The sequence below is a fragment of the Anopheles nili genome, chromosome 2, assembly GCF_943737925.1.
Source record: "Anopheles nili chromosome 2, idAnoNiliSN_F5_01, whole genome shotgun sequence".
Classification (NCBI taxonomy): Eukaryota; Metazoa; Arthropoda; class Insecta; order Diptera; family Culicidae; genus Anopheles; species Anopheles nili.
This window is the reverse complement of record NC_071291.1, coordinates 26,110,098-26,134,954: the sequence shown is the minus strand read 5'-3', so window position 1 is coordinate 26,134,954 and position 24,857 is coordinate 26,110,098. Positions and strand designations below refer to the sequence as shown.

Genomic DNA, 24,857 nt, shown 5'->3' with positions numbered 1-24,857 from the left:
CGAATCGATGATCGCTGATGCGTGCGGATCTGATCGACTCGATCACTCGATCACTCGATCACTGAATACTCGCGAGATCTACTTCAGCAGGTTATGTTCTCTCTGCTCTCAGACCATGAGAGGACCCGCTCAGGAGAGAGAATCTCTCGCACGCTGAAACCGACCGACAAACGAGAGATCCGGTTGCGTGAATGAGAGCCTCCGGCGTGCTCGACTTTGCGCGGTTGCGTGTGTTTATTGGCGTTATAAAACCGCGATCCGCGCGCAATGTTGGCTTTCATTCGCGGTTTTGGCGTCGCTCCGTGTCCGTGAACCGTTCGCGCACCTAACTGACGGTGTGCTGTTGTTCAGATCGCGATCGCGTTCTCCCGTCCAAAGGCCGGCGTGTCCAGCTCTTCAGTTTAGCCGGGTTTATTAACATTAGCATTAACGGCCCGGGCTCGTTATCTGCTGCACGGGCAAGGATCAGTCGGCGTGACAAGAAAGTGCGTGTAAGTGAAGCCAAGGATCAAAGGGTGGTGTGGTGCGTTCCGTTCCACGCACGATCCAGGGGGATCCTTTTGGGTGTTGTCGAACAGTGTCAGTGAGGTGCAGTGTGTCCTTTTCGTGCATGTGTGTGTCTGTGTACGCTGGTTTTAAGGCACTTTAAACTCCTATAAAAATCACCAAACACGCACGAAAACAGGAACGCGAAAACAAACGGGTTTTTCACCACGGTCCACTGCCGGTCCGGCTGGTCGACAGAAAGGGGTGGTTTTTTTTATTGCATCCCCAATCGAACGGTTCGCGAACGAATTGGACGCAGGTTAAATCAGATTAAGTAGGAAAAATGCGTTCGCGGTTTTGTGTGCCGGTTGTGCGTGGTGAAAGCAACCCCGTGTTCCCGTTCTGTCCGTCGTTGAACTCCGTGAAGATGGATTCCGTTTATGGCCCGTACAAAAATACCCCCGAGTGTTGTTTTTTTTGTCGATTCTTCCTGCACCGAAAAAGCCACGAAATAAGGAAGCCCGTCACCGGGGGGCTTCCGGGATGGTCATTTTTTTTGTTTGTGTGTGTCCAATTTTAGTCTGCCATTAGCCGGCTGCCGTCTTTAGGGTGCTTTGGTTGCCCCTTTCGTTTTTGCCTTCACGCTGCTAAACCGGACATGTTATTTGTGTTTCGCGCTGCGTTATGAGGGCTCCCTGAACGTTCTTTGATGTTTTGGCAAACGACGAATGCCGGCCACCAGACGGGGGAAAAGAAACCCTTCGCCAGCTGGCAAAAGCCAACCGGCGCACTTTTTTCGGTGATGGTGGTGGTATCTTCACCACGGTAACCCTTTTGTTGGGCACATGGCAAGGTTGCGAAAACATTCGAACGATGCCGCAGGGCGCAAAGCCATACAATGGCGAAACAACACCGGGGAACGCAAATGGAATCCCTAGGACGTGTCGAATCATGCCGGGAACGGGTCATCTATCCCCAATCGCCAAGCCGGAAGGATGAATCATGATGCGATAGCGAAACGAACCCCTCCCGATCGGGACCGGCATGCGTAAGAAAGAAGGCAACGAAGGAAGCAACGAAAAAGCAAACCCATTCCAACCCCCTTTTTTGGGACGCGAGTCGAGGGACGAGTGAATCTTCAGCTCCACGCATCAACCATCCGCAACCGAAGCGCGACCAATCATCTGTGAATTTCCATTTCCGCGTCTTGGCGAACGTGCGTCAGTCTCGGTGGTGGTGCGATTATGTGCTCAGCCGCGCTGTGATTCTTCCAACCTCACGGTGGCCCTTTGCGGAACTCTGGAGTGCTGTCTTTTAACCCCGCAAGCACGTGGTCGCGAATCTATCGTGGTATCGCTAAACTACCTCCCCAAATCACCAATGGTTGCCTTTGAATGGCTTTAGTGTGTGGTGTGACGTGTTTTTTTTTTTTCCTGTTTGCCCTATTCATGTTGCGGCTTTATGTTCGAATTTTTCAAACATCGAACTTGATCCACAAACGAAAACACACCCAACCGCCATCCCGGTCGCGGTTTTTATGCTTCCGTAAGCGGTGGCAAACGCGTGCTGGGCGAATGTGTGGCGTGTGTCGTGGTTTTATGCTTTAATCGTCGACCGTTCGCGTTCCGTTCTGATTCCCAGGCGCCTGCGAGACGACGCTCAATACACCGTGAATCGTTTCGATTTTGGTTGAGAAGCCAAACAAAGCAAACAAAAAAAAAACACCACACACGTCTTCAAACCAATTTTGCGCGTTGTTAGCGATCGTAAGCGAGTTATGTTTGTTTGTTTAGTTTGTGTTTGTAATCGGCACAGCCGGCATTACTCACTTACGTTCAAAGCGAATGAGCTCGTTTTTCTTTCTGTTGCTGCTTCGCAGCCTCTGGAAGAACGTATCCTTTTTCTATTTGGTGTAACGCATTGTTTAGTGAGTGTGTGTGTAGCTTGTTTTGTTGAAGCACCCTATTCAAAACGACACCTCAGGTCACTTTTGTCCAGCCGAAGATGCTTTCTGGCGTCACGGAGAATCCTATTTGAGTTCGCATCAAAGGCGAACTAAACAAAACGTGAAATGTGATAAATTTCTATTCACTAACAAATGGAAAAGGAAAACAGACACGACACCACAATGAAGGAACGTTGGCAGAGGCAGAGGCAGAATTTGCATATACGAACCGAATTCTATCGCACCAAAGCTGTCCAATAATTCCGACGGATTCTACGAGCATTTTTCCACCTAAACGACTTCTCTCTTATCATCTCTTGCTGGCTGCTGCTGCTGATGTTTTTACCATCCCCAGCGGCAGAAGTCAGCTTTAATTTTGGCACCGTGTTCATGCTTAATCCAACCGCTCGTTGGATCGCTCGTGTCCCAAATCTTGCCTTGATCGAGGGATTGCGATTGCTTTCATCTTTGATGCCCCAACCGCTAGAGGGGCTGGTCTCTCGGGGGTCAAACACCCGATCGAGATGAACCGAACGTGCGTTAGTTCGTCTGGAAATAACGCTTCGGACCGGGTTTCCTATTTGTTCGAGCGGATACAATGTCCATCGGGCGCTCGGTCAACAATACACCTCCCACGTGGACGTTTCGGTTGCGTGGCGCATTCCACGGGCATCTGAGCACCTGTCGTCGGATGGACTTTTGTCCCCACTCTCGACTCGGACGCTCTTACGGCTTACGTCAGGTTAGCGCGATTGTTGGTACATTTTTATGGACTTCACCACAATGCAATGGAACCGCAGTGACAATATCCGCTCTTACTGTTAACAGCACGGGAGGATGGTATCGGGAAGGGCCCGGCCCGAACGCTTCCCTTTGGCTGTTGGCAATAATTGTTTGAACGTGCCACCGTTTCCTGGGTGCAGCGATGCACCGGGAAGGTGAGACGGGACGGGAATTAATCGCAAATAATACGCCGGCAAATGCTAATGCCACCTGCTCGCTGGTATCTGGGAGAGAAATCTAACGTGTAACCTTTCGTACAGTGTGTGCCATAAACGGCAGTATTTCGCACGTCACCGTCACTGGCATTCTTGCCAATGTCACAGTTCCTGCTTTGACCTTTCTGGTGGGCTCCCAGGCCTGCTGATACGGCGTGAGGCTGAGAAATTACATCGCGATAGCTTGACGAGCGGCTATTAAACTAAATCGTCCTAAGTGGCCACACCAAACGCAACGCTGAACAGTGGTGGACGCAAGATTTGCCGATAAAGTTAACCACTTTCGGCATTCGCATTCCGAAGCCAATTAGTGTAATTAAACCACAGGTTTGGGAGGCCCGAAAAAAAGGGGATGAATGCGTGCAGAAAAAAAAAATAAAGCTCGTAAACTGAGTGAAACCATTACGCTACGAGTGAAGTTGCTTTCGCGAAAGTGAGGTGGCCATTTACGATGCCATCTTGTTGAGTGTAATGGTTCGGGAACGGGCATTCCTAGCACCCTGAGGGGGTGTTTTGGGCTTTTCCAAACAACGACCGATGTTCGATCGCTTTCGAATCCTCACGAACGGATGTCCCTTTAGCACCCGTGGGTGGCAGATGACTTCCAGATTAAATCATTTCCCATCCACCCATTCACCGAGTGGGAGATTTCGTGTCGAGCGTTTGATTAAGGCGCGATCGATGGAACGTTCCGGGGGAAACGTTAGCCCCCATTCGCGGGTCCTGCGACGGTTACGTGCCTCCGGGGGAATTGCCCGCGTGCAATTTGCGCGAGGGCGAATGTTTTATTTATCTTCCTTGCAAAACGCGCCATTACGCACACCCGCGGATCGGTGCCTAGCTCGCTCCTAATCGAGCGCTAGACACGCGGCACGTTTCGTTCCGGCGGGCAGCCTTCTTAATTCGGGTCCCCGTAGGGTGACGATGAAGTCGCGACCGTGGCCACAGCAGCATCAGCAGAACGGCCAGCCAGGCGAAAGGAAATTATCAATAAACGTAAATAAACCCACCATACCTTGGGGCGCGTGTGTGCTCGAGTTCGCGCGCGGGCGCGCGCGCGCGCACGTTCGCCTGCTGTGTTTTATGCTCCCGGTTTTGGGCGAGGCGATCATCGTCACCCCCACCCACCGCGGAGGAGGGAGATAGTTGCCTAAGGCAGGGGGTTGGTTGCCGGTTGATAACGAAACCGAAACGGTGTTCCTTTCGAGGCGTCCCGCGAGATGTAGGTCGGTACTTTGGCGCTCTTTTTCCAGCTGTTCTGGTGGAATTGCTGAAGCCGGCTTATTACGAAACGGCCGCTTTCAAGCCGGACGGACAGAAACGGCACGTCAAAGTGCTTCAGATCGATCCCAACACACTTACACACACTCTCGTTCTCTCGCACGGCTTAATTCTGGAACAAAAAACCCCGACCCAGGCCTCAAGCATCACTTCACTTCCAACCGGATGGGGCGGTGAATTTGAAATTTAAATTTTTCGAACCCCGTCCCTTAATGAGAGGCCACCGGAAGCGCGAGCGTCGGATAAAGGTGTTGTGCGCGAGACGAAACCGAAGGGCCGATTGTGTGTTGTCGTCGCCTAAATCCAGCCTCACCGTGGAGCAAACAACATCTCCGTTTCATCCTGTTCGATTCGGCTCTCGATTCACAGCAAATTAGCATCGTGATAACGTGCTTTTAATTGTGCCATTGGAATGTATGTTACAGGCGCACGTGGCGCAAGTAATTTCGAGCAATAATTTAAATCCGAAGCTGCTGGAAGCGTCAAAGTGGGTTGCGATTTTTTGTTAGACCCCTCCAAAGCCGCCACAAACCGATCGAATGGCCTGTGCGAGAGAGGTTTAAACCGTCATTAGAGCATCGCTAGTTAGCTATCGTAACTCGTTCATCTTGAGCCCGGCTTGGATAACGACCACTATTAGCATTGCGTACCGTTTCCTTGTGCCCAATTGTCGCCCGACCGATGGCCACGATTATGCAATGGCCGGATCACGGCCGGAAGGTCACCCGATCGAAAGGTTATCGCCGGCGAGTCCCTCCGAGGGCTATGGGTGGCCGATAAATCGCAAACCTTTCGAAACCGCGGCACACGACCCGCGGCGATATTGGCCGGATTCGCCATTTACGGACATTGCCAAGCGCGGGACACAGACGAACGGTCAGGCAAATAATGATGCCGAGCGTTCTTGACGGGAAAATTTGCTTACGATCAAGGCACGGTGGTGGTGCGTCTCTCCGACGGACAAGCGAGAGTTGTGTATTTTTTTTGTTGTTTTATTCCACCGTTTCGTTTGCATTAGCTCCGTGTTTTGAGCCACCAAACGGGCTTTTGGATGGTGGCATGTTTTGTTGCTTTTTGTGCGACGTCCGTCCCGATAACTGGCGACGTTTAGTTTGCCTAAGCGATGTTGACGAGCCATGGAAAAACGTGCTCGCCGTTTTTTTTTGTTGCTGTTGCTACTCCAACCCCTAAACTCGGGGAAGGGTTGAAATAGAATTGAGAAAAAAAAACCCCTCCGGTTGTGTGTTCGCTGGAATCGATGCGTCCAGCTCGGTACAAGAGCCCTACGGCGTGTCATATCGTGGGAAAGCCACCGTGTTACCCCCAAAAGGCCATCACAAACACGACTTTTGGATCGTGACGCGGCGAAAAGTGGTGCCGGTGGGGTGGCTATATTTTTTTTTCACTCTCCACCCCACCTGCTCCCGGGTGGACATCCTTCGAAGTGCTTATTCCCGGAACGAAAAGGGGTATTTTCGCGTGCCACCAAATCGGTGGCGTTGACAAGCGAACGAACCAACGCACCGCTGTAAGGGCTCCAGGATGTGTGCCCTTTGGCCCGCTCGATTAATAAGGGTCGGGTTAAAAGAGCGGCCACCGATGGGACACGTTGGCAAATAATGCCCCATTTCGAGAGAAGCCGTCCTTCTCTGAACGATGCCCACCGGTGTCTTATCACACTGCAACAGGTGGTTTTCCTGCGAGCGCATATTGGAGCGAAGGTTGTGGGCTGGAGGAGTGGGAGGAGTGGGAGGACGCGCGATGTTGATGATACCTGAGCACTCGCGCCTGGTGTGCATATAAAATGCAACCGGCAACGATCAGCTCGAAGTGTGCGATCGTATTTAATCAGCACGTAACTGTTCCCGGCCTGCTTGGACAGGGATTGAGTTCGTGGGCTCGTGGGGTGGTGGTGGGAAGGAAAGGGGGCGTTATGTTGACCACCACCCCCTTTTCCATTGGCCCCTTCTCACCACCCCGGCCACAGCCACATACATAATGGATGAGCGAGCGCGTTTGTTTGAGTTTAATCGGCGACGGAAAAAGAAAGAAATGGTCGAATGAAACCGTCAACTGCTCGATGAAGCGACAACAGCTATCCCTGCGGACGGTGGCGATGATAACGAGCGAAGAAATGACGACGATGAGCACAACGGCGACAGAAAAACACTATCGCAAAAGGGCCGGATAGTGCGGCCTCGGCTGACGCGTGGTCAACACTCCGCCACACTATCAGCTCGTTTGCAATCAATTTCTGCTGAGATGGCCCTTGTGCTGTTCCGCGGACCGGTGCATCGATGATTTTGTTGTCTTTTTGTGCAATGAAGAGACGAGAAAAAAAAGACTATGCCCTCGAGATACACGTTCGCGATGCCGCAGTTGTTTACATCTCGTCAAGAAAGTGCTCGCGCGTTCGGAAAGGATTTGCATTGAAATTGAAATCCGCTCGAAGCCGGCGAGCTTCGATGGTGCGTTGGATGTTCGGCTTTTTGCCCATTTCGTGGGATTTATGTCGTATGATCTTTTTTAACACCATTTTTTCACCTGTCCAACGTTGCGTTACGTTCCGCGGCTCATCCGGAGGAACGAATTTAATTAATGAATGGTTTGCGTACAGGCTCGGGGGTTTATTTCATTTCATTCTGGGAATGGAACTGCCGTTTGAACCATGAAATATTCACGCTCCCTTTTTTTTTGCGTGGAGCTGTAAATTTGCAAACGCTACTGAGCGAGCCGGTAAGGAAGAATGAAAAGTAAACAAAAAAAAATCCAGCTCAATGAAAAAACATACCCACTCGGGAGTGCTTCCAAGCGTGGAAGATTTAGCAGGGATCCGACCGGTCCATGGGGTCGCTTCCTGCGGATACGCGTCACTGCGGCAGAAAGATACAGATTTGCCGCATTCTGTCACCAACTGTTCCCAGCGACCCGTCAGCAGCACTGCTGGGTGCTGAATGCTGTGCCCGGGGTCTCTGGCGACTCTGCCCCGGAGAGTCAAAGGTCCATTGATGTCAATAGACGTCGAGGGCCGGCGATGTGTGAAGCGAACCGCACAATACAGCAAAATAAAGTAGTGCTCGAAACACGGCCCGGGGCAAAAATCGGGGGCCAATTAAAGGTGAACTGTTCGGTTGAATGTCTGGCTGCATTGTTGAAGGCATGATCCATTCAGTGGGATGGAAAAATAGATTGATGTGGGCTTCTTTTATTCTCTCTCTCTCTCTCTCTCTCTCTCTCTCTCTCTCTCTCTCCGACTGCCAGTGCATCAACCGAGCATTCAATTAATTCAACAGAAATAGCAAACGAGATAAAGCTGAGCTTTAGATTCAGCTGTTGTTCATTATTCGCTTGCAAAGTTCATGAATTAGCGCTCAGAAGAATGATGTTTTAGGACGTGCTGTTGATGATTTGAGCTAAGAAACCTTAACCCAAATTGAGAACAATTTAACAACGCCACCAAACGTGATGAGCTGCATCTTCCCGAGCGTGGATATGTCCAACAAGCACACCCGTTCCTGTCGCTGGTTTCTATTCTTCACCGCTTGAACTTTGCGAGGGCACGTGACAAACGGAATATATGACGCGCTTAACCTTACCTTAACTCACAGCATCCCATTATGCCATCGGTTTGTACGTGTTGCACAACGGGAGCTCACGCTTGCGCAAGTGCATCTATGCAGAACCGTTGCCAGTGCACCTTGGGTAATTTAAGCGTCACGTACAACGTCTTATGCACGATACACGAGCCCTTGGCAGTAAACACTGCGATAAAGGATCGCTTTTCTCGTAAGGTTACGATAGCGAGTGATTAATATTCGATGGCATGTACGTACGTTCACGCAGATGTTCCGTAGTTCTGTGAAGATTTCTGCGGAACAAACTTCATGTCTTGGTGTACTTTTGACTTCAAAGATCGAGCCTTATTTATATGCCTTTTTCAGAATTGATTCACAATCACCCTAACATATCGATAGCATGTAACGTTTTCATGTTAAAACCACATCTAAACTGATTACTATTCATGACTATCATGCAGGCTGTCGAGACGAATTGGTTACTCTTCCATCTGGCCCCAGACATCTTGCTTATCTCGACCATCTTTCAGTGTGGGTTTGTTCGATGTTTCCTGGAACAAAATATTGCTGTCAAGCCCAAACCGTACCGTTGTTTCTAGGAAGCTTTTATCGCTCTGTATTGATCACATGCTCGATGTATATCGACGTGTACGGGAGTTGCTTTGGGAATTGCGGCCTTTGGAATGTGTTTCCTCGTTGAACTACTTCTGTTCTCTACACGCAACCTACATGCATCTGTAACTCGTTCAACGCTTTTCTGCAGCATTTCGCTTATTGCCAGGCTGCCGGCTTCAATCGAAAGGCAATAAAAAACAAGCAAACCCGCCTGTACCACATCTCGACCGCAGCATGGTCATTTGCCTTTATTTATTTTTTTCATTTATGCCCGGAACCGTAGCATAAATTGCATATTGATTGTTAACGACCGGTGCCGACTAGGACAAGTTAGCATCGGGCAACTCGTTCACCTAGGCGAACGCATCCACCGGGCTCCGGGAACGAGACCGGGATGTAATATTAATTACAAAAAATCTCGTCCTACATTCGCCCTTGGGATGCAGCCGGCAAGCGAAGACCTGCTGCAGGATTGAAGTGAAATTGATATCCTTCGGGGAACCGTGTTCCGACCGTTCGTAGCAACAGGTACGCGATGTGAAGAGGTTACATCGAAGCTGCCAAAGTACCGAGCCGTTCGTAGGTAACGTTCAGAGTACGCTCTTTTTTTCTGCTCGCTTCTCATCCTCAATCCTTTTCGCTGGCGTTCGATGCTAATGAGCGCAAGTTCGCGGAAACCGGACTGAGCGCTTTTTTGAACCGTTTCTTATTATATCGTTATGGACTCTGTTGACAGATTAGCTAAAGAAGATGTTTTTGTCGGCTACGAAATGAAATCTCGGAATCCGAGAGTCCTATTCCGGTTTCCGGAAGGTGCGACTGGACGAGATGAATTTATGTAGCACACTGAAGGCATCCGAACGACGAATGCCTTCCTGTTAGGCAAGTAAAAGAAACATACCTACTTCTGACCGGCATCTACAGCGCACTCGTTTCACACAGCACACAGCCATTAAGGGGGTCATTAAAAACTTTTACCCCGAGGCAAGGAGACTTCCATTCGAGGAATCTCGCCACATTGGGATTGATCTGTTCAATGGCCACCGTAGAGACGTCCTTTTGAAGCTGATGTAATTTATTTGAGTGGGTTAAGAAACGCCACCGTATTTACCATCCATTTTTGCAGCATCGTTACAATTACACCGCAAACGTTCAAACGAATACAGAGATTGATTTGTTGCCCTTTAGCGGCGCTAGTGTTATCGACTTTTTATCGGTTTCAACAACGAAAGAGCGACCAAAAAATGTGATTGTCTAATTCCGGCGCAGCTCGGCGCAACAACAATTCGTCGAAATACCGGTACGCCCAAGGGCAGCTCATAGAACGATTCCTAGGGTGCCTTCGCAACAAAGGATACCCTAAATGGATGCCGTTTCGCGTGGCGCAAATTGTGATGAGTAAATAAACTATCCTTTTAGCGTTGTAGGAGCAATGCGATCGATACCAAAAAAATAAGAAAAGAAACAGCTCCCATTATCAGACGCAATCTCGTGCCACTGTTGTCGATAAGGGAACGCGCCCTCGAGCAGTTCGGCGAACCTTTCACCGGGTCGAGCAAGTGCACGGTCATAAATCATAGCTTTCAATCCGCCAGCCCGCCAGAACGTGCGCCGTTTCAGGGTGCACCTGAGCGAGCTGGCCGCCAGTCTGTCTCCGTGGCGAATGGCAATGGCTCGTAAATCAGGTCAAGCCGTTAGTCATTTTAATCGCCCGCTGGGTCGAACGCCTGGGCGGGAGAAAACGCGTCCATCGAAGGCGGTAAGATTTGCATGGCAGCCTTTTTGGTGTAGGGCGCTCGGTGAAGGTCGAGTCGGGCCGCAGAGGTCACTGGAACGAGCCTGGTGCGGGTTTTCCTGCCCTCTTTTGGGAGCAGCTGGCGAAGTTTGGCTTGCTGCCCTCGGATGGCAGAATGGCTGTACAATGAGAGCTTTTTTTTTTGGGTGGGTCGAATTTGCAACCTGTAGGCGGTTGTGAACAAGACCTGTAACATGTGTACGTAGTCAGCAAAAAAATGTATTATGGCTCGTTCCATTTACTTTCTTTTGAGCCAGGCTTTGGTACAGCGCTGGCGTAAGCCGTTTTTGCCATAAATTTGTCCTTGTAATTATGTGCTTAACCATTCGTTCTTAAACCACCGATCGCACCAATTGAGACATTTAAATATCGATTTTATTGTGCCGCGTATAAAGTGCGTAATTGCACTTGGCTCGGTAGAGTGGCTTGCCCTCCAGTGTGTCCACCCGAAGCACTCTACACCTGCTCTAATCACAGCTCTCGCGAAGGTGCGTTAAGGCAACTGTCGACTCGTTCGGTGGCGGCGTGCCGTTGAGCAAACATTTGATTAACTTGTTAGCGCACTAAATTCACCCCTCATGTTAGCACATGATTTGTGCGCTTGTTCGACTAGGACGAACGAGCCTGCCACCCTGGGGACAGGCCAATTAACGACAGGCCCTTTTCCGGGCGGCCCTTTCCCGCGGTTCGCCCCGATCGCGACTATTAATTGGCTCGCGCAGGCTGAGCGGCGCTGATCGGAACAAAACTCGACACGTAAAAGGTAATCCGGCCACGTCGATCGCCGCAAAACCGGTTCCGGGCACGATGATGGCTTAGAGGCCGCTTGCATAATTACTGCCCAAAGTCGCAGGACGCGAGCGATGGGCCGCTGATAAGAATAGGGGTTGATAACTGGCTGCACCCGATATAGCCAACTGGCTTGCCGAGGGCCGTCGTCCTTGACCAAGAGAGGACACACGATGGCAAGTGTCTCGCTGCCTGATTCGAGAGGCTGCCCTTCGAGTGGTGTTGTTCACAAACACACACACACACACCCGTGCTCACGCACAATAAAAGAATTCGCGTGCTGCATTTGTGATGCACTCGATGTGTTTGGCCTTAGCGCGGAGTGGTTCCATAACACAGGTTTTCCATTGCATGGAATAGCTTTTAGAAGGAAAACAAATCGCCCCATTTGGTGCTTAAAATAACGCCAAGAAACACTAAATGGTGCGTCACAACTCTACGGGTACTTCACGGTGCTCGAGAGCCTTCCCGATGAGTGTTTGCTATCGCTTGTTTCCGGTGATTCTTTTGGCTTTTCCATCTCCATTTGGATGGCTCGAAGCGAAACCGCAAAACTTTGTCGCAGCCCTTTTCTGAGGGCATTTTTACTCAAGCCGCCATACCAGCATGTTTGCCTAATGGCACCGGTTGTTGGATTGTGCTGCAAATTTATGCAAATTGTGTTGCATTTCCAACCGCTCTGAGCATCGCGAGAAAGCTATCGTATTCGAGGCCTAGTTTTTTTTTGCTCATTAGTCAAAACTGGTGCTAACCTATCTTTAGGTACGCGGTATTCCCAGCGAGAGAGGTATCTGTGAGGGAGCTTTATCTGTTCGGTCAACATTTACCCGGCGTTAATTATCACAACGAACCGGCGCCGGGTTCGAATTGCACGCGAAATATCATGCTAAATTCTGGCCCTCTGGCGGCGGATCCGGCCAGGCCTGTAATATTTGCCACATTTTATTGCTTTATGGTGCGACGATAGGGGCGATAGTTTCACGTCAGCCACCGGCTCTCGGTGAATCATAAATAAGCGATATGCAAACACCCTTCGCTGGGGGTTGCTTAAGGTGCAGCACTTCGTGGTGAAAGTGGCAGATTTTTGCATCACCACGTGCTTACGTGAACCTTGTATTCGGCAAAATGGCACCGACTAACGTATATTGATTGGGTGCGCCGTTTTAAAGCTCCGTTTTCCGATGGTTCGGCTGTTTGGGGGCTGTTTTTACCTATTTTATTAGACCCCCACCGCAGGGTGGCGTGTCCGCACCTTTTTAACGCACTCTCCCGAGAGACGGCCGCGTTCGCGATGGAAATTAGCCAAAACCGCGCCCCATCCGGTGTGTCCTTTCGCGTGCCATTAGGCACGTCGTCAACTTTCCGAGCACGTCACAGCCGGTGGCGGCGTGCGTTCAAGCCGCAATAAACAAGCCTACTTTTGGGCTCTCGAAAGAGGATCGTACTAGACGGACCGGCACCATCGATCCGGTGCGCAAAATGTACCCCTGAAAGGCGCATAATTCCATCGTGGAAGTGGCGAAATCTTCTGCATATCAATGTCCGTAACTCCCGCCCTTCGTAGTGTCCTGAATATTAATTCCACAGTAAATCCAGCACCGGCGAGGAGCAATCACCGACAGGATGGATGATGCAGACGGCAGTACACACACCTCGTAATACTTCACTGACGCCATTTCGGCTACTCACCACGCGCTGAATTACACAACGCGAGTGTTGGAAAACAACAACAGCAACAACGAAAAAACCCAAAAACAAATGCCACACATTTTCAGGATTCAATTTAAAATTTAATCAATGCCGCGTACCCGATTCGTGCCGTTCGGTTAGTTTTTGGCTGCAACGGGCCATGCAGCGGAACGAGCAGAACGACCCCCACCAGTGGGTGGTTGAGTTATGTTGCTGGGAAACGGCCGATAGTGGAACAGGCGCGGGATTATTGGCTTCGGAATTCATTCATCCGTTCCACGGATTGCGTTGCGTGTCGTCGCGCGCGCGTGGAGTCCTGACGCGCGAACCGTGGGCTACGTGCGATCAAAGGCACGCTCAGCCCACCACAAGGTAGCACAAAAATTGCTTAATCAATTGCATATTCGATTTTCGTGAAAGCCTCGCTCGCGTCAAGGAGTTGTGCGGGTTGCGCGTACAAAGTAGCACCGATGGTGAGCAACACGTGGCTTGGTACGTGTGTTGGGAGTTGCGTTTCTTCTGCGTACGGTTTTCGTCAAAGCAGACCTTGATTGCTCAATCAGGCTGCCGGTGGGAGCTTTCGAAATTTTTTCGCTTCCACGAATCAACATTTTGTCGTTTACTTTTAATTCGATTCTAGTTTCCAAAGAACGTGCAAATCGTTAAGATTTCGGTATGTAAAATGGTCTATATTTAGCTTACAGCTCAGTTGTGTCAGGCATAAATCAAAAACCCTCTGTATGACGCAGACCATTGTTCGCTAAGAGTTGGATAACAACCATAAATGCAAGTCGAACCAAGTCGAACTGGTAAACGGCGCCCTGATAAGCAACTACTTTCTGCAGGGCTCAGCCCAGCTGCCACCAGTTCGGTGCAGCTTTCGGCTGACGTGATTGATAAGCCGAGTCTATTTTTGCAACCATAATGAGCTCCGCACTGGCGGGCAGGCTCGAGATTATCACAAAAATAGAGACGTCACGAACAGCTGACGGCGGAAAGCTGATATGGAGCACGTTACGGCGGACGATGGCTCTCGATGGCGATCGATCTCGAGCGTCTAGCTAGAGGTCCACTTGATCGCCTTTCAACGCCATCGTCCTTCCTTCAAGGGGCATTTCCTTTTTGGAAAGTTTTCTCCATAAGGAACAAGGCACATGTCTATTATCTCAGAATCCCTCAATACGGCGACCCATGTCGCATCTTTAGCAGCATGTTTGCGCTCGTAAATTAAACATCCAAGCATCGAATTCGGGTCTAAAATCAAACATGGGCCCCCCCACAGTTTGCCAAACTTGGGTATAATTTATTTTACCAAGCGACCCGCCTGGCCACATTTCCATCCCCGTCCTGCAGCAAGGAGCAGTTAATTGAATCGAAAAATTTCACCACTTACCGGCCGGCCATCGGTCCATATTGGATCCGAAATTTGTGGCCTTGATAATGAGCGAACTTTCGGCACCATCGAATCTGAAGGGTGCTCGACGGTTGGGTTGCTCAAACAATGTGTGCCGTTCGAGAACGATTCCATTGACCATGAACGGGTGAATCCATTCACAACCCGCAACGTCCGTGTGGGAGGAAAATAGGTGTATTGAACGCTGGAACAAGCTAAGTCTTGGGGAACGCACGCCCACGCACGCCATTGTTGGGTGGACGTTTGAAATCGCTCAGCTCGGATGGCATCCACGTGTGGTGTCACGCAAAACGAGCAGCCGCGTATGGAGGTGCTATCAATCATTTTCCATTGGCCATAACCGCTACATTGTTCGGCGATGCTATGATGGGGGAGCTGGACCTATCGGTTGCCGATCGGAGGACAAACATCGCCTCACGAATATCGACACGAGCAGCAGGTCCTGCGAGTGATTGTGGTATGTCCTCGGCCACCACCACAGGATAGCGTACCACCGTTGTCTAGGGGATGTGATGCCATTAGTTCGGTGGTAAAATCGCTCTCCGGGGCGAACATCGACAGCGCGGTGTTCGATTGCTTTTGATATGATTGTGATTGAAGCGATTTTCCTGTGGCCCACACTGGTTTTGGGACGTCAACGGGTGCTTTCTGGTTTGATCGAGACGGCTATCATGCGGCCAGTCGACCACGTTACGTGATTGATTGAACACAGAAGGACCCATTGAGACGCAAATAGGCATATCCCTGCGTGGTGCGTTGTTTGATATGAAGAGGAAACTAAATCCGCTAGCCTGGTCAACAAATCTGAGCCATCGCTAGGGGATTTAATCATAAGTAGTACAATGAACGTTTGAATGTCGATCACGGTTATCGTCATCGTTGCTAATCTGATTGCTGCCGAACGAGCTAGACTGAATGCGTCGTGCCAGCGAATGTCCTTTGTAATTTTAGGCTGGAGGAAAATCGCTTCCGAATTCGGCAATTGCGCATCCCTACGGAGTCGGTAATAAATTTAATTTCTGTTCAGGTTTGATTGCACTCATGATTCAGTGATATATAAGGGATCCATCCACTCCGGAAGTTGGGTTTCGTTTTCGTTCGAAGTAGCTTGTCCGGTTGTCATGGCGACACTACTCGCAGGACCACTTTGACGTTTCCACTGTTGACCGCCGTGAAGCAACCTAAATGTAACCTCACTCTTTTCGCACGTCACCAAAGACTCGAGGGTGGTGACAGCTGTAACGAGCCAATTTTTCTGTAACCAAACCAACCCTTCTTCAGCGGAACGGAAATTGATTTTAATTATAATTTTCGCTTTCTTTCTACTCACCCGTTCAGCCGGTTCCGTGCAAGGCTCGTGAAGCGCCTCGAGCGACAGGTAATCCCGTTCACAAGGCGCCGACCGTCGCAACGGGGGTTTGCGCCCGGGTGGAAAAAGGAAAAACTCATCAATCGAAGGTTGCGATTGCTCTCTGCACCCACCACCACCATCCACCGGTGGACCCACCACCAAACATGACAGACCCGAAGGGTGCGAACGATGTCGAACTGAACGCCCTGCCGCGTAATCAGTCAGCGAACCGGTTCCAGGTTAACCTTGTCAATCATGACGCCCATGGGCCCGGCAATGGCACGGCACCTGAACCGGCCACCGAGGACGACGTCTTCCCGGAGGAGATGGTCAAACGGCGCACCTCTCGTTTGCAGTCCCTTCGCAGCAGTTTCCGCACCGACCGCGACCGGGATCCGGAACAGCCGCGCCAACGAAAGCCTTCGACCCGCTTCAACGTCGAGGGTGGCGAGTCGGACTCCAACGACGACGAGGAGGATAATCTGATCGATGAGAACCGCTATGCGCGGAGTTTTCGGTAAGTGCGTGTATGTGTGTGTGTGTGTGTGAGGTTCGGAGAAGGTGGAATGATTGGGATCGCATCCTTTTCGTTCGGCAGCCCTTTATCGATGTGCGCTGTTTGCTGCGCTTCTGACCTTTGCGACGTGGCAACCGTATTTGGCCAAAAACAACATTATGTAAATAAACCGTTGGCGGTTTTTGGGAAGTCCTTTTTTTGGCGTCCTTTTTGGAGGACTCAACCTTCCGCAGAAGGAGGTAGCCATGGCTTGCGTCGTGTACGCACAAAATTCAGGTGAGTCGCGTGGATGAGGAGATCCGAACCCATTCCGTGGGATGAGCATCCAATTAAGATCCTTCACACTTGCTGCATACCGTGCCGTGGTATGATAGCAATTTCTGGGAAACATTTTCGGAGGTCTACCCGCGATTGCGAAGATTGATGCTGCTTCGTCTAACCACGGCGCAGATTGCGGCTATCATGTTGCCCGCAGTATTGGATCGTTCAAGTGCTCGCGTTTGAAACGCGCGAGAAAAAGCCCTTCAGGACGAGCAGTTTGATGTGGCAATTGGTTCGATGGAAATTAAAGTTCTCCCGCACGCTTCGTTGTCAGTCGTTTGCTAGCGCTAAGCCTTAATAAGCCGTATGTAACTGAAACCACAAAAGGCTTTAAACACTAGCACATCCGCCAATTACGTTGCCTTAATATCGGTAATTTATTTGCTTTACTGCTTTTCAGACACTTCACACGAGAGGCTCTACCGCGGATGGATAACTATCGCAACATCCTGTCATTCCAGGGCAATCAGAGGCCCACGTTGGACGAGCTACACGACGCTTCGATCACAACCAAGGTACTTGCGAAAGTATTCGAGACAAAAATTCCGCAAACCAGCATACGCTTCCATACGCGCGAGAGCACGCTGTTCGTTCTTGGCCGTTGTTTTATTGCATGAGGAAAAAAAAAAGAATCAGAAATGTGTGGATATGCTTTCGAGGGTGGATTTTATTGAAATTTCCGACCAACATTCCTCATATAGCGGCGTCTACCGCCGGCCGTGTGTGAGTCCTTGCAGCATTTTTTTCGGCATTGCAACACGGTCGCTTTAAACATGTTCGCACTAGCAGAAAAAAAGTACACTTAAAGGCGACAAGAAACGTCCTTAAAGCTGTAGCCAGCTGTTGGCTATAGATACGTCCCGATACAGGCGCCTTTCGGGTTTCCTTTTTTGAAAATTGCTTCTGATATGTTAGCTGCTGCAGGCGCAGAATTCTGCGATCCAACTCAGCGCATTTGATGCTCCCGTGGCGTAGGTCACCAAGAGCACAGCAGTCGGTGTAACACGGTCTGATTAATTTATTTAATCGAAACAACCCAGGTCAAGCTCCCTCGTTAATTGATCAAATGGATTCGTTTAGAACCATTATTTCGCCCGGTACGGTGGCGACTCCCAGCTCCGCCTGGCTCCGTGATCCTCGGCAAACTGGCAGGCTTTTAATGTGGCTGTTTCTTTTTTTTTTCACGCGTGCATCACACCCCACCGCACGAGGACGGAGATGTTGGAGGTTAATTAAAACGGACCTCACTACGCGCTCGTATGGGCTTACAGTGCGATGTAATGGTGTGCCGGTGTAGGTGGAAGAGGTTTCCAATTAATACCAATCAAATGGGAGCATTTGATTGGCTATGTTGATGGCGTGCGCGACGCAACCATAAAGAGCCGTTGTTGCCGTTGTGTTGTTATTCGTAGCAACAAGCATGAATTGTAGGAAGCGAATTGGGAGCAATTTTTATTTTTATTCGAAATCCCTCGGACTTAGTGCTGATAGTGTGGAATTTCATTTCCACGAGGTACCGATGATAAAAATGCCACTGATCCGTGTAGTTATTCGCCTCCAAAGCAAGATTCATGCTTTACGCCTGGAAGGTATGCAATTCGCAAGGAATTTAATTAGCTTCGCTGACGGTATCGTTTTTAATTGAACATTTTCCTCGCCGGCTCCTGGTAAAAGGGATACAACTTCCTGGTATAGCCGATGGTTGGAAATTACGGTAGTGCTAGCCAGTACTGTCGATACGATACGGATAGGTAGATGTATTTTTTGTTATATTTTTAATCCTTCTGGGATTTTTCTCTGTATTGCTAAGAAAAGCTCTTCTTGACGAGATTCCATACTCCTTGCATTGAACTGTCGAACTGGAACCGAAACCAGGATTACTTGATGACATGGAGTATGCGATACAGCACTCTTGATAATAACTAAAATAAAATGTATTGAATAGGGCAAATTATGCTGTATCGGTTTTGCAGCTAAAGCAGTCGTGGAAATTGCACTAAAGAATCGTGTCTTCTCCCAATCCACAGGAAACAATGCGCCGTGGGACGGTACACGAACCGGCTGAGATGGACGGTTCCATAAAGTTCGGCTGGATTAAGGGTGTCCTGATGCGCTGCCTGCTAAACATCTGGGGCGTGATGTTGTTCCTGCGATTGAGCTGGGTCGTCGGCCAAGCCGGAATCGTGCAGGGTGTCGTGCTCATCATGATGACGACTGTAGTGACCACAATCACGGCCCTCTCGATGTCCGCCATCAGCACAAACGGTGTGATTAAAGGTGGTGGGACGTACTACATGATATCACGCTCACTTGGGCCCGAATTTGGTGGCTCAATCGGGTTGATTTTCTCACTCGCAAACGCCGTCGCTTGTGCCATGTACGTGGTCGGTTTCTGCGAGTCCATGATCGATCTGCTTGCCTCCTTTGGGTTGTCGATTGTCGATGGTGCCGTGAATGACGTGCGGATCATCGGATGCATCACGATCGTCGTTTTGCTGTGCATTGTTGTCGTCGGTATGGAATGGGAAGCGAAAGCTCAAATCGTGCTGCTCATCATCCTGCTCGTGGCCATCGTAGACTTTTGTGTCGGCTCCATCTGGGGACCAAAATCAGACACGGACGTGGCACGTGGTTTCATCGGATTCAACGGCACACTGCTGATGGAGAATCTACACTCTGATTACCGACCGGCTAAGGGCACGGATCATGACTTTTTCTCCGTCTTTTCGATCTTTTTCCCGGCCGCTACTGGTATCCTGGCCGGGGCCAACATCAGCGGTGATCTGAAGGACCCGTCATCTTCCATTCCGAAGGGCACGATCCTGGCCATCGTGCTAACGTCGGCTTCCTATATTGGCATGGCCGTGATCGCTGGTGCAACGGTGCTGCGAGATGCCACTGGTAACCTCACGGACGTAGCGAACGGAACGTGGGACTTCTCGATCTGCGCGGAACAAGGATGCAGCTACGGACTGCACAACTCTTTCCAAGTGATGGAGCTGGTATCGCTCTTCGGGCCACTGATTTACGCCGGTTGCTTTGCCGCAACGCTATCCTCTGCTCTGGCAAGTCTCGTGTCAGCTCCGAAGGTGTTCCAGGCGCTGTGCAAGGACAAGCTGTACCCCAAGATCAGCTGGTTTGGTAAGGGCTTCGGCAAGAATAACGAGCCCGTACGTGGCTACATCCTGACGTTTATCATCTCGGTGGCGGTGATCCTTGTTGGTGATCTCAACATGATCGCACCACTCATCTCGAACTTCTTTCTGGCGGCGTATTGCCTGGTCAACTTCAGCACATTCCACGCCAGTTTGGCAAAGCCCGTCGGGTGGCGTCCAACGTTCAAGGTGTGTTGTTTCTTTACTCAGCTCACAAGACAACATTTCACATGTGCTTTTCTCTCCCTTGCAGTATTACAACATGTGGCTTAGCCTGATAGGTGCTATTTTCTGTATTGCTGTCATGTTCCTGATTTCCTGGCCAACGGCTCTGGTCACGTTCGCCGCCGTTCTCTCGCTGTACCTCATTGTGTCTTACCGCAAACCGGACGTTAACTGGGGCTCAACGACGCAAGCTCAAACGTACAAGAACGCACTGATGTCCGTGCAGCAGCTGAACAACGTCGAGGAGCACGTCAAGAACTACCGGCCGCAGATACTGGTTCTCGGTGGACATCCTAGCTCACGTCCACTGCTAGTGAACTTCGCCTATCTACTCACAAAGAAGCTGTCACTGCTCGTGTGCGGCCACGTCACAAAGACGCACGTTTCGCAGAAGTACCGCAATCACCTGCAGAAGAAGGCCGCCGAGTGGTTCCGGCGTCACAAGGTGAAGGGTTTCTACTCGCTGATCGACGACAACGACTTCGAGACGGGTGCACGTGCGATCATGCAAGCGTCCGGTATCGGGAAACTACGCCCGAATGTGCTGCTGATGGGCTACAAGAGTGACTGGGATCGGTGCGAGTCAACCGAGCTGGAGCAGTACTTCAACGTGGTCCACAAGGCGCTCGACATGTACTTATCGGTGGCGATCCTGCGCGTCAGCAAGGGCTTCGATTACTCGCAGGTGCTTGGCGAGGACACGGTGAAGTTCATCTCGGAGTATCCGCGCACGCTGGTGTCGAACGACAGCACGAATGATCTGCTTTCTCACAACAAGGTCAGCTCGCTGCACGGTAGCTGCGATTCGCTGAGTCGTAACGTGTCGCAAGGTAAGCTTTTCGGTGCGATCTAATGCGCTATTGTGCGTTACTTGACTCTATTGAATATACATATATATATATATATATTTTCCTACTTTCGCCTCTTCGCATGCAATGCACCAAACCAAAACCAAAACCCAACCGATGAAAACACACCTCCAATACATCCCTCTTACAACCCTCTTTTTGCCAACCCAACACCATCTCTTGCCTGATCAAATAACAATGCGCACACCCACGGAACGCTCGCGTACACACTGAACTCACCCGATCGAACCCCCGATGCCCGTCAATGACAATGATGCTGATGATGGCGATGTCGGCGATGATTGTGTGGCTATGATGTGGAATGTGGAATGTAAAACCAATGCACTTGGAACGCGCACGTCACCGCTCCGTCGGGCGTCCTCGCTACAGATCAAGCCATTGATGTGAATGAGAAAAATTGCAAAAACCTCAAGGGTAAGTTACCCGCAGACGGTCCGTAGATGGTAGACAAGCAGAATGAATCAGTTTAACAAGTAGGACGTGCTGTACTGCATGTGGACAAATAACGCGCTTGCAGCATGCTCCTGCATTGCCATTATCCTTACGCGGTCGTAGTATGATGAAATAATAGCTTGATGACTTTGAATTTCGTGCTGCTTGTTTTTGGAAGCACGTTGAAATGACATAACGTTGAGGATGAATTCTTTTTCTCGATTCTCGTGACAACGAAAAGGACCGACTCTGTGTGCTTGAGTGTGAGTCTTTATGTGTTGGATACACTTTTTGCTGATTCACTTTTCTGCCACTTTTAGCCAGCAGTACGAGTGACCTGAGCAAAACCATTTCCGTAGCACCGGATCCGATTGACATCAACGCGAAACTCATAACGGTAGGTCACGGGCGTTTATTATCCTTGCGGATTCATTCTATTTTGACGTTGATCCTTCAATCCGTACTTCCAGGAAACCGGCCAGCGGTCGCTGAAACGAGGCGATCCGTCCTTGCTGTATCGCGGTCCCGGTGGTTCCGAGCTACCGAAGGAGGTGCTCGACGACCTGACGCAGTTCACCTCGAAGAAGAAAACGGGCGTCATCGATGTGTACTGGCTGTACGACGATGGTGGGCTCACGTTACTGCTACCGTACATCATCAGCACCCGGCGGAACTGGAGTTCGTGCAAATTGCGCGTATTTGCGCTGGCCAACCGTAAGACGGAGCTTGAGTTCGAGCAGCGCAACATGGCCAGTCTGTTGGCAAAGTTCCGCATCGACTACTCTGATCTGCAGCTGCTGCCAGATGTCACCAAGAAGCCGAACCAAGAGATGGCCGATTTCTTCAAGGCGCTAATTAAGGAGTTTACCGGAAAGGACGACATCTCGGATGCCAGCACAGGTGAGCCTGGCGAGCGGCTGTGCCCAACGGTCGGAAGGAAATTTGCATTTGAAGAGGCCACGTTGCACGGGAAATTAACGCGAGTACAACCCGGCGGCGACAAACAACACGCCCCCGAGTGGCATTTTGTTTTCTGCCGTCGCTGAAGTGGCGTTTTCAATTAAAACTTTTCATTCCCATTCGCAAGCAGCGGGCTCACGTAGCTCTCAGCGAACGGGGTTTGTTTTGCTTGTTTCGAGACGACTACAGTCAGTTGACATTTATTGAGTTTAACGGCCCACTCCGTGCTCTGTTTTGATGAACTTTTGGTCTCGTAATGCAATTTTCCATCTGCAATTCCATTGGCAAACGGGCTCATACGTTGCACTGATACAATTTTGACGTTCTTACTTCTTCGTTCTTTCGTTCACCTTTTTAGCCGGTGCATCGTATATATCGAAGGCGGAACTGTTGGCCGTGCAGGACAAAACGAACCGGCACCTGAACCTGCGCGAATACCTGCTAAAACACTCGAGCAAGTCCGACCTCGTCGTGATGACGCTTCCGATGCCACGGAAGGGCGTCGTTTCGGCTCCACTTTACATGGCCTGGCTGGAGGCGCTGAGCCGGGATCTGCCTCCGTTCCTGTTCGTTCGAGGCAACCAAACGTCCGTGTTGACGTTCTACTCCTAGAAGCCAAGCGGCCCTTGTTGGCGCATTCTCGACATTCGTCTTTGCATTTTAGTCGACATTTTCCCATCACACGTCGAGGAATTTTCCACGTTCCCCATTTTCACGCTACCACATTCACCGGAGCCGTGGAGCTTCGTTGCGAAACACCTGGACCAGTGCACACGTCGAGGCGTTTGACTCACTCCAATCGCGATTTCGATTCCGTAAACACCTCAACGTACCTCTTTATTCGCATTCTAACTTATAGCTCCCGGACCGAGCGCCCCATTGTGTTCCAGTGATCGAGCGGGTGCGATAAAAGGGGTTTTGCATTAGCAAAACCCATTACAGCAGCACCTTGCGGGAGAAGACGTACGAGAACGGGTCTTTTCCGAGAAGCTCTTCGAGGCAAAAACCCTCCGTTAATGGGCACATCCATGAACGGCTGCTGGCGGTGTGTTTCTATTTTCCGGCCCATCATCACCTGGTAAAGGGTTGGAAGCTGGTTGGGCTATTTGTTCGGTTTCCGTATCATGCTTCATCGCGTTTTTATCATATTTATTCTGTGCGTTCTGTCCCTGGAGCGTTCATGGGCGACCACATCGTCCGCTCCGTTGACAAACGGCTCCTGACGTTGGTCAATTTATTGTTTTGCTTTTAAGCCCACGGTCTCTGTGAAAGTAGGACGCGCACAAGGGAACTAAAACTTGAACCCAGCAATGGTGTCCTTGGACCGGTCTCTCTCAAGGGTCACGGGGAGTAAAGAGACACCACTTGGTATCCTTTTTTGCGCCTTGTTTGAAGAGGGCTTGCTCGTTTCCTGCGGCTGGCCGTCGTCGTTGTGGTGGTTTGTGGGAAGCTGGTTGGCTTTGATTGTGTGATTGTGTATTTTCATGTTTTCCTCCCTTCAACCCTTTAACCATCCCACTCGGGTGGGCCTGAGTCGTCCTAATCTAATCGTGTGTATTGCTTCGGGTTCCGAGATGCCGACTCCCAACATGCAGCAGTTGGGTTTGTTTTCTGTTCCATTGCAAATGTCTCGTCCTTGCACCCGGTCGGTCCCGAACTCGCAGCTGTGAAATAGTGCACTGAAGTGAAAAATGCATCTTTTATTGCATTGCTTTCGAGCGGGCGAGTACCGGCCCGATCTGAGCGGTGGGAATTTTCCAGGACGAATTGTTGCGATCTTGTCCGGGACACGTTCATCCTCCAGGCTATCAAGCACTCGCACTTGACCTTTGGCGGTTTCAGCTGAGAGACGTTCTCCGCTTCGCCAGGATATCTCCCACTGCCCTTTCACATTCCGTACCGTTAAGCGATGTCCTTCCCCAGTTGGCATGAGCCACCCACTCTGCACTGAGCGTGGAGGGTGAGCAATAAGTATTATTTATCCACCTACCGGCCGCTGGAGCTGGAGTGAGAGAGAAGAAGTTGAAAATCCCCGTTGGCAGTGGTGTCCCTGAGAGTAGCGTGCCGGGTGTGCTTTGTTATTTATAGTATTATTTCATTTACGCTAGGATTAGCCTCCCGGCGCATGCATTACTGTAGCTTTAGGAATTAGCATGGACAAGCGGACGATGGTGGATGATGGCGAGCGCCACAGAGTGCCTTTTTTCCGTTGGCGGTGACATGACATTTCATGCGATCAGTATCAGGATCAAGATGGGCGTCCAATGTCGCGATTTTCCATCAACAGTAGCACGCATGGGGTACCTCGTAAAGTAGATTATAGTAGAATGGTAGCCACGGTTTTCTGAAGCTGTTCCGCTCGCACGGCCATGCTTAGAGCCATGTTGCAACGTGTTTGTTATAAAATGAAATAAAACTCCTCAAAGTAAATCAATTTCGT

At 50.3% G+C, this 24,857-nt stretch overlaps 1 protein-coding gene across 1 annotated transcript; it reads left to right on the top strand.

Annotated features, from left to right (window-relative positions):
- The first annotated feature begins 16,102 nt into the window (after window positions 1–16,102).
- LOC128730400 (bumetanide-sensitive sodium-(potassium)-chloride cotransporter) lies at window positions 16,103–23,601 on the top strand. The gene is made up of 8 exons (XM_053823445.1): window positions 16,103–16,455; window positions 17,177–17,291; window positions 18,804–20,120; window positions 20,185–20,986; window positions 21,395–21,439; window positions 21,778–21,854; window positions 21,928–22,357; window positions 22,776–23,601. The coding sequence occupies exons 1-8, from the start codon at window positions 16,103–16,105 to the stop codon at window positions 23,027–23,029; spliced, it is 3,393 nt and encodes a 1,130-aa protein (XP_053679420.1). The 3' UTR covers window positions 23,030–23,601.
- The last annotated feature ends 1,256 nt before the right edge of the window (window positions 23,602–24,857 follow it).

Excerpts from the sequence above, each read along its gene's own strand:
- LOC128730400 (XM_053823445.1), top strand. The coding sequence starts at position 16,103 with ATGACAGACCCGAAGGGTGCGAACGATGTCGAACTGAACGCCCTGCCG. Across the intron at positions 17,292-18,803 it reads ACGCTTCGATCACAACCAAG|GAAACAATGCGCCGTGGGAC; the intron begins GTACTTGCGAAA and ends CCCAATCCACAG. Across the intron at positions 20,987-21,394 it reads GAGTCGTAACGTGTCGCAAG|ATCAAGCCATTGATGTGAAT; the intron begins GTAAGCTTTTCG and ends TCCTCGCTACAG.